A 10,444-nucleotide genomic window follows, 5' to 3' on the forward strand; every position below is an offset into this window, starting at 1 on the left:
TCTCTCTCCACCACTCTCTACCACCCCTCCTCTCTCCTCCCTCCCTCTACCATCTCTCTCCACCACTCTCTACCACCCCTCCTCTCTCCTCCCTCCCTCTACCATCTCTCTACCACCCCTCCTCTCTCCTCCCTCCCTCTACCATCTCTCTACCACCCCTCCTCTCTCCTCCCTCCCTCTACCATCTCTCTACCACCCCTCCTCTCTCCCTCCCTCCCTCCAAAAGATCCTCACAGAGCGGGCAGACAAAGGGAAGAGAGGGATAATGAAGGAGAGGAAAACGTTGGAGGAGGAGAGGAAAAGTTTGGAGGAGGAGAGGAAAAGGTTGGAGGAGGAGGAGAGAAGTATGCAGGAGGAGAAGAGAGGGATAATGCAGGACAGGAAATGGTTGGAGGACGACAGGAAATGGTTGGAGGAGGAGGAGAGGAGGATACAGGCGGAGGAGAGGAGGATACAGGAGGTGAAGAAGAGAATAAAGGGAGAAATCAAGGAGGAGAAAAAAAAGGCGGAGGAGAGGGAGAAAAGGGTGGAGGAGAGGGAGAAAAAGGTGGAGGAGAGGGAGAAAAAGATGGAGGACGAGGAGGAGAGGAAAAGGATGGAGGAGACAAAGAGACAGATCAGGGACAAGGAAAAGATCGAGAAGGAGAGAAAGATCAAGGAGGAGGAGAAGAAGAAACGGATGGAGGAGGCCAGACTCAAGGAAAAGGAGAGAGAAATCGAGGAGAAGAAAAGGACGGAGGAGACGAAGAGAAAGATGGAGGAGAGAAAGTTAAAGGAGAAGAAGAAGATGGAGGAGGAGATAAAAAGAATGGAGGAGAAGAAGATTATGGAGGAGAGAAAGTTAAAGGAGAAGAAGATTGTGGAGGAGAGAAAAAGAATGGAGGAGAAGAAGAAGATGGAGGAGGAGAGAAAGTTAAATGAGGAGAAGAAGAAGATCGAGGAGGAGAGGAAAATAAAGGAGGAGGACAGTCTCAAGAAAGAGGAAAGGGAGAAAGATGAGATAGATGTTAGACTGGTGGAAAAGAGTAATTCAGACTGGGACTCCAGTGATGAAGAGGAGGAGGAAGAGGGGGAGGCCAGGCTGGGAGTGGAGAGAACGATCAAGGAGGAGAGGAAAAGAATGGAGGAGGCCAGTCTCAAGAAAGAGCAAAGGGAGAAAGATGAGATAAATGTTAGACTGGTGGAGAAGAGGAATTCAGACTGGGACTCCAGTGATGAAGAGGAGGAGGAAGAGGGGGAGGCCAGGCTGGGAGTGGAGAGAACGATCAAGGAGGAGAGGAAAAGAATGGAGGAGGCCAGTCTCAAGAAAGAGCCAATCAGAATCAGAATCAGAATCAGGGGAGGGAGGGTAGATAGATAGGGGTCAGGTCAGGGGGGGAGGGGGGGCCCCAGCGGCATTTAGGAGCCGGATGGCTGTGGGGAAAAAGCTGTGTGCATGTCGGGCCTTCACAGTTTTTAGGGACCGCACCCTCCTGCCTGAGGGGAGCGGGGCGAAGAGACCGTGTCCTGGGTGTGCGGGGTCAGCCATGATCTTCCTGGTCCTCCCCAAAGCCCTACTTTTAAACAGGGCCTCAAGGGGGGGCAAAGGGCAGCCAATCACCCTCTCCGCCGAGCGTATCACCCGCTGCAGCTTGGCCTTGTCCTCGGTACAGCTGGAAACCCTCCAGTTGTACTGCTGCGTCTGGGACGTCCTCAGAGAGCCAGGTCTCCGTGATGGCATAAGCTGCTGAAGAGTTGTAGTCCTTGCTTTCCGCTACCAGGCACCGGAGTTCGTCCATTTTATTACATAAAGAGTTCACGTTGGCCAGAAATATTCCTGGGAGTGGAGTGCGGGAGCCGCGTCTTCTCAGTCTAGCGAGAGCCCCAGCTCTCTTCCCCCGCTGGCCTCTCAGCCACCTCACAGCCTGGGTGAAGATTGTGGTTCCTCTGATCAGGATATCCAGCACGTCCGTAGATCGGGTGAGAAAAATAGGAAAAATGTCCAAGGGGGTGGAATCCCGAAGACATAAGAGTTCTTCTCTTGTATAAGAGATGCCACAGAACACGAATCCAGACATACAGACACACCAAACAACACTCCACAGCACCACAGCTGCCATGGGCGGCGCCATCTTGGACATGCGCAGTCTCTTCGAGTGAGACAGGTGAGCCACAGAAACTCAACAGGGAGAAAAGGGAGAAAGATGAGATAAATGTTAGACTGGTGGAGAAGAGGAATTCAGACTCCACCACTCTCTCCCAGAAAGAAGAGCTCCACTGTGTACATACATCTACTGATGCCTCTGGACACATCTTCAGTGATGTTCCTGGAATCATCGGGCGTTTCGGGTCTTTCAACATCATACACCCTCCTCCAGGTGACCCAGCCGGGGCTGATCAGACCCCAGCTTGTGTCCAGATGGCTAACTAGCTACCATGACTCCATGGCTCTCCTCTTTTGAGCCACAGCCATCTAGAGGCTCTCTCTGCCGCATTGGTGGTACTGCGGATGGCTCTCCTCTTTCTCTCTCCATCGATGCCCAAACTGCTGAAGGCTCTGGCCAAGGAACGGGCTGCAAATCCTCTGCAACCAACCTCTACTGGGAAACACCTTGCTCTCCAACCAGCCTGCTGGCAGTCACTGACCAGTCCCGCGTACTTGGAGAGCTTCCTCTCAAAGGCTTCTTCCAAGCGGTCTTCCCACGGGACTGTCAGTTCCAGCAGCACTGCTTGCCTGGTGGACTCAGACAAGAGAACAATGTCTGGTCGCAGGGTGGTGACTACAATGTGGCTGGGGAACTTCAGCTGATGTTCAAGGTCAACCAACAGCTGCCAGTCTCTTGCAGAGGTCAAGATGCCTGCAGATGTTTTCCTGGCAGGGGTTGGCTGCTCCCCAGCTCTGACAAAGGCGATGGTTTTCTTGGAGGGTCGGAACTGCTTTGCCCACACAAGTCCTGCGCTGATGGCTTCAGCAATGGTCTTCAGGACTTGGTCATGCCTCCACCTGTACCGTCCATCTCCAAGGGCCCTTGTACAGCAGCTGAGGATGTGTTCCAGGGTTCCTCGCTTGGAACACAGTTGGCATGCTGGTGTCTCTGCTATGCCCCATGTGTGCAGATTTGACGGGCTTGGAAGCACATCATAGACTGCCTGGATGAGGAATTTGATGAGGTGAGGCTCGGCTTTCCAAAGCTCAGCCCAGGTCACCTTCCTCTCAATTGCATTCTCCCATCTCGTCCAAGCTCCCTGTTGCTTCATTCCCACTGCCTTGCAGGTTCTTGTCTCCTCCACTGCTGCTCTCACCTCCTCCTGAACAAGGCGGCGCTTTTCCTTCCCCCTGGTGTTCATTTGGGGAGTTGGAAAGGATCCAAGCCCAGCTCGACCTCGTGTGACCACTCCCACCAAGCTCCTGTGACGCAGCCTCGCCTCTGCCTCTTGAACAGCTTCCTCTGCCCTCCACTTCCTGCCAGTCCTCACTTGGATCCCTGCATTAGCCACCTTCGGATCACTTGAGTCCCTGTACTGAACCACTTCTCTGGCTCTTGTCACCTTGAATTCCTCCTCCAAGGATTTGAAGGGCAGTTGCAGTTTGTTGGTGTTCCCATAGAGTGCGGTGCTGCTCAAACTCCTTGGTAATCCAAGCCATCTCCGGAGGTGGTTGCTGACCCTCCTCTCTAAGGTCTCCACTGTTGAGATAGGGACCGCATAGACAAGGAGGGGCCACAGGATCCTGGGAAGAATGCCATGTTGGTAAACCCAGGCTTTAAACTTCCCGGGTAGGCCTGACTTGTCCACGGATTTCAGCCAGCCATCCAACTCAGTGCAGGTCGACTGGATGGATATTGTGTCTCTCAGAGAGCAGTCAAAAACCTTGCCCAAGCTCTTGACTGGCTTCTCTGTGATAGTTGGGATGGCTGTGCCTGTGATGGTAAACCGGAACTTGTCCTCCACTTTCCCTTTCCTCAGCACCATCGATCTTGATTTGGCGGGTTTAAAACGCATCCGGGCCCACTCCACTAGCTTTTCGAGTCCCTTCAGAATCCACCGGCAGCCTGGGACTGATTCTGTCGTGACTGTGAGGTCATCCATGAATGCCCTGATGGGTGGTTGCCGTTGTCCGGAATTCGTTCGGGGCCCTCTGCACTCTGGCTCAGCAGACTTGGTGAGCATGTTCATGGCTAGGGAGAACAGTGTCACAGAGATAGTGCACCCTGTGATGATACCGATCTCCACCTTGTGCCAACTGGATGTTATTGATAAGAGACCCTCATCCTGAAGTTGCTGTAGTAATCAGCGATGAGGTCTCTACACCTGCTGGGGACATGATGCTTCGTCAAGGTGAACTGAACCAGCTTGTGTGGAATGGAGCCGAATGCATTTGCCAGGTCAAGCCACAACACTGACAGGTTGCCTTTGTTCTCTCGGGCCTCCCGAATGAGCTGTGTCACCACGCCGGTATGCTCCAGACAACCTGGCATTCCTGACACACCGCCCTTCTGGACGGATGTATCGATGTAGGTGTTCTTTGCCAGGTAGGTACACAGCCGTCTGGAAACAGTGCTGAAGAAAACCTTTGCCTCAACACACAGCAGGGAGATGATGCGGAACTGGTCTAGCTGAGTGGAGTTTTCCTCCTTCGGGATCCAAACCCCTTCAGCCACTCTCCATTGTTCAGGTATCCTCCCCCTTCTCCAGAAGACTCGCAGGATTTTCCACAGACGCAGCAGGAGTTTGGGACAGTTCTTGTACACTTTGTATGAAGTGCCACTCGGTCCTGGAGCAGAGCTTGCCCTTGCTTTGCGGACAACCTCCCTGACTTCCTTCAGCTGCAGCTCCGACATGTCGAATTGCTCTTCCGGTTCAGGGGGGTCTATGAGGATGTTGCACTCTCCCAACTCCTGCTCTCTTGCGGGATCGCTGTACGTCTGCTTCAGATGATCGTCTATCTCTTCCTGCGAGGAGGCCAGTTTGCCACTGCGCTTCTGCCCGAGCAAATCCTTCATGAACTCTCCACAAAGAGCAGCTCCAGAAAGAGCAGCTCCACAAAGAGCAGCTCCAGAAAGAGGAGAAGAGGCCAGAGACAGCGCTGGTGGAGGAGGGTGGAAGTCTGTCATCCAGATCCAGATCATGGGGGAAGAAAATGTTAAATGTATTTAAAGTATTCAAAAACACAGGGTGTTAGAGCAAATTATCAATAAAGGCAGCCTGTTTTGTTTCAAAATGTATAAGAAATGATATTTAATATTTTCCTCTATAGAGGGAGGAAGTTTACAGGTTCGTCAGACGCATCTGAAGATTCAAAGTTCCTCTCAAAGTCCAGATCATTCATTACTTCTCAGTATTTATGCTCTCAGGTACCCTCAGGTAAGAGGTCCGCCCTCGGGTGAGGTCTAGACCAATCATGAACAATGGGTGTGGATTTGTACATTGAGGAAGATGATAGGGGATGAAGGTTTAAGGGGGAATCGACCCCCACTTTCTCCTAGAGACACAAAGATGTAAAAGGAACACAAAAGCCACAAACTGGTTTAGTCTGGTCCTAGAGTACTGGGTCTGGGGAAACACAAAGGTCCAAAACTGCTCTAGATGGCTTAGTCCATCTCGGTGCAGGTCAGGAGAAAAGAGAGCAATCAGGTCTTTGTAATCATTTAAATGTGTCTGTTGTCTAGCCAATGTCAAGCTTCAAGTAGAGAAACTGGTTTCATTGTGTGCTTACAACAGGAAATCAGTTTCTATAGCTTGCCCTAGATATCCAATTTACTGTTGTGAAGTTTGAATCTTAAATGTAGAAACATTTCTTATTACATATAATCATTTTCTCTCACAAGGGGATCACGTGGGCTGGCAATGGAGTAGTGGTATTTTTATAATAATATATTATTATATATATAATATATTCAATATAAAATACTGTGGCATGATTTTATGTTTGAAACCTTTCAAATAAACACACATTTACAAATAACAATAGTTTTAAAGCTATTGAGATAATTGAGGAACTTTTGTCCTGTAATTTTTAAAATTAAATGTCAGGGTGGCACAACCGTAAACATGGGACTTTTATTTTGAAATCAAGAGACTATTAATTTTAATTTTAATTTAGCCATTTAGCAGACGCTTTTATCCAAAGCGACTTACAATTACAAATTACAGGGACATTCCCCCTGGAGTAACTGAGGGCTAAGTGCCTTACCCAAGGGCACACTAGTAGTGGTGTGGCTTCAGGCGGGATTTGAACTCACAACCTTCCGATCACAAGTCCAACTCACTATCCACTAGACCACCACTACCCTATTGCATCAGCCAAATGTTTCATCATCCAGAGGACCCTGTCTGACATCTGTGGCTGAGTGAAAAGATTTGTAGAGCGCTCTCAAATATTGATAAAAATAGATAGTTTCACCTTAGAGGTAGGAGGGTATATTTTCCATGTCAGGTGGTACAACCAATGTAAAAATAGGAACATTTTATTTGATCATAAAACTACTATTCTGTTTTAAAATGATTTGTATGATATTGCTAGCATAGGTCAAAGCTAATGCAGGTGTGCAAGTAGAAGCCTATTTAATTTGAAATCAGTGGCAAAAGTCAGGTGGTGCAACCGGTATGTCAGTTGGCGCAACCACAATTAATGCCACTATATGGAATAAATAATGTTATTTATTTTAACATTTTTAAATTTAACCTTTATTTAACCAGGCAAACATGTAAGAACAAATTCTTATTTGCAAATGCAGCCTGACCAAAAAGCAATGGCTCTTTGGGGGGGGGGGGGGGGGGGAAGCTAGAAATAAAACAAGGTTAAGTAATACAATAAACAATAAAACAATAAAACAATAAAACACTGGCAAATACAGTTGATTAATTGATTGATTGATTATACTTTAATGGGGAAACTTGTCTTGGGCATGGTACTTTCATGCTTCAAGTGCAACAGAGATGATACATACAACATACAGTAGGCAAAGTAAACAACAGGACAGCAGCAAACATTGAGTGACATTGGCAGCAGTTTCCACCTGGACATGGCATCATTTGGTATAAATATATATTGCACATAACCCTTCAAGTGGTGTTTTCGAATATTGCACATGGCCCTTCAAGTGGTGTCTAAGATAAAGTGCAGGTGCTGGTGATCATGACCTAATCATCGTTTCTGCTTGAGCGAATTGATTAGTTTAATGGAGAATGGGACAAATGATAGTTTTAAGAGCTTATTATTACATCTTGGCATGCGAAACCTTCTACCTAGGGGGAGAACTTCGTATTCTGTGGAGAGCGGATGTTGGGGGTCTGCGATGATCTTATTAGCCTTGTCCAGGACAGTTTTTTCATATAGTTTATTTAGGATCACATAGTCTCTTTCACCTACAATTTTCATGGCTGTTTTGTGAATGCTGACTAGTCTGTTTTTTTGTTGTACAGTTAATTTGCCAAACCACACAATTATTCCATATCTGATTACACTTTCAACAATGGACTGATAGAAAATTCTCATGATCTGCTTTCTCACCCCATAAAGTCTGAGTCGCCTCAGGTGATAAAGCCTCTGCTGTAGTTTGTTACATAAACTGTCTGAGTGTGTATTCCAGCAGAGATGGTTGTCTAATTGAATACCTAAGTACTTATAAGAGGGCACCTGGATGATTGTTTGGTCTTTAACGACCACAGGCTCATGGTCAGTTACCTGCCTTGGGTCTAACACAACCTCCTGAGTTTTGGTGAGGTTTAAGATGAGATGGTTGCTGTCGCACCATTTAGTGAATATGTTAATCTCATCATGGAGCACCGAGGGGTCTGTATCTTTATCAAGGAGACTTAGAATTGCAGTGTCGTCAGCATATTTTATAATATGGTTGCTTGGGTGGTTACTTTTACAGTCGTTGGTGTATACTGAGAAAAGATATGGGGACAGAATGCAACCTTGGGGGACACCTGTACTGCAGTGTTTAGTCACTGACAGTGTTCCATTGACTTTCACTTGCTGTTCTCTTTCTAACATGAAGGAATGGATCCATTTAATTAAAGTACTATTGACACCCATGTCTTTGAGCTTTCCTAAGAGCACGTGGGGTTGTACCGTATTAAAGGCGGAACTAAAATCAATCATCTTTTTTTTTGTCTAATAGATATAGATAATAGATACATGACAAAGATTTCACTTAATAAATAAATAATAGGAAAATATAAATACTTTTACAAATAATTGGTTGCGCCACCTGACAGTTTTTGAGCAATTAAGTTAGAAATACAGTAAAAAAATATTTACTCTATATTTAAACAAATTAACAAATGCGGCATGTTTAAGCACATTGTCACATACTCAGAAATATACATTTTATGTATTTTGAACAAAGTAAAAAAAAAACTTTTTAGAAGCCATATTCGTCATTGACCCATTTGACAATGTCAAAATTAAGGTTAGGGGGTTTTCACCCTCCTTTTGTTTTACCTCAAAGTTCGATGGGAGCCTGAAATGTTAACAAACTACTCCTAGCTATTCTGTTTGGTACTATAACCAAGCAAAGGCGAACACTCTTAAAGTCTGTTCGCACAGCTGCCTGTTCAGACTCGCAGCCTGGCTGGGACCATGTCCCAAAAGTCTGGATTTTTTCCCCCTATGTTCAGATCCCACTGTTCCACAGGGTCAGGGATCATACCGGAAGAATAAGAGCAATGTGTATGGTTATGTATTTTGTTTTCTTTTACATTATTTAGTTTTTTTTCCTTATATATACTCCCCAACTCCCCCACACCTCCTACCCATACCCACCCCTCATATATCCACACACCCACACTCGCACAACCACACACATAGATACTGTACTACATGCAGTTCACAGTCTTCTCCTATTCATGTGCCTATATCCTTGCCATCACCATACACAGGTAACATTAAGATTCTCCCTAATTCTTACTCTGAACCATGGGATCACATAAGGTTATAAGCTACAACGTTAAAGGCCTTCACAATCCTATACAACGAAAGAAAATCCTTAATCAGCTAAAAAGAGACAACTGTCAGATAGCATTCCTACAGGAGACCCACCTGTCGGATATGGAACATGAGAAACTAAAGAAATCCTGGGACAGACAGCGTGTTCTACTCATCACATCAGTCAGGTAGAAAGAGAGGAGTGGCTATATTGATACATACATAGGCAGGTTAACTTTACACCAACAACGGTCCACCAGGACATTGAGGGAAGATTCATTTTAGTGAATGGATCTATAGATGGGATACATGGCACCCCTCGACTTTCGTCATGCACGGCACCCACTTTGGGAGGGCACTGTACCTCTGACCCCCTGTGAGCCCGCCAGTGTAGGCCTACACAATAAACTGATTTGGCACCAAATACACAGTAGAGACATAGACCTACTGTTCTTATTTTCACGTACTTTAAATGAATCAATTAAAAAGGATAACTCACAGGCTTTAAATCTAGGCATTGCTTAAATGTGCATTTGTTTATGTTTCCCCATTAATTACACAGTTATATAGCCAACCCATCTGGAAAGCATCCTCCACATAGCCTACATCCACCTCCGACATACACAAACATGCGCACGGAGGGCGCTCTCGGCTAAATGATCTGTCACCCGTTCACAACGACGACTGAGAGACGCACTAATTATTCAACTCAGCGTCCACCACTCTGAACCAACTTATTTCAAATAATCCTATAGCCTACTGTAACCCTATGATAATCGCCAACAACATAAATAAGTGTATTTGCATTAGCCTGGTTAATTAAGGGTGCTGATATCGGTGACATTGAGGCTAATTGATTTGATATTGTGCCCACGCGAGAGAACAGAGCTATGCTCTTAGGAAGTAGTGATTAAACACGAATAAACTCTATTTTAGATAGGTATTTTCAAGGTCTGTGTGACAATGTAGGCATATCTCAACTCTTACCAAAATATGACTTAGGCTTAACTACGATTTGTATAAGCAGTAAGTAACAACACCAGGAAGGAAGTGGTGAGGTCGACTCTGAGCTGTCAGTTGAGAGAAGCAAAAACCAAAAAAAACTAATAGCCTACACACCATTACAGTTTGTTTGGTAAAAGTTCTGAAAAAAATGTCAAACCTAGGATGAGCTCAGATTCAGGCGATGATTATCTTTGTTAAATCTGAGCAAAGTTTCAGTACAGTGATGTATCATGTTGCAGAGGGGCTGAGCTGAGCAACAGGTGCGGGAAGAAAAACGGAGCTTTCAGCAGGTCTCAACTCATGAATAATTGATCTATGCTAATGAGCAACTAATGAATAATTGGTCTATGCTAATGAGCTGCTCGGCTCAGTTCAGTCGGGGTTTTGAAGCAGAGCTGCGCTGAAGTTAGTACGCGGTCAGTCAGTGCGCCTGCCGAGGGGGGTCTTTACGCACTCCTTTAGTTGATCTCTTTTGTGGACACTTGACCATTAGCCATGTCTCCGTCGGTGTCCCCTCGGTTTTTC

At 46.1% G+C, this 10,444-nt stretch overlaps 1 protein-coding gene across 1 annotated transcript in view; it reads left to right on the forward strand.

Moving 5' to 3' along the window:
- Positions 1-10,367: 10,367 nt before the first annotated feature.
- fa2h (fatty acid 2-hydroxylase) overlaps positions 10,368-10,444 on the forward strand; it is a 28,553-nt gene continuing 28,476 nt past the window's right edge. Inside the window, exon 1 of the mRNA XM_080544851.1 lies at positions 10,368-10,444. This exon is cut by the window's right edge and continues 255 nt beyond it. Within this exon, the coding sequence (XP_080400977.1) occupies positions 10,415-10,444 (30 nt within the window). The 5' untranslated portion in view covers positions 10,368-10,414.

The sequence above is a fragment of the Nansenia antarctica genome (assembly GCF_963989245.1).
Source record: "Nansenia antarctica genome assembly, chromosome: 14".
Taxonomy (NCBI): Eukaryota; Metazoa; Chordata; class Actinopteri; order Argentiniformes; family Microstomatidae; genus Nansenia; species Nansenia antarctica.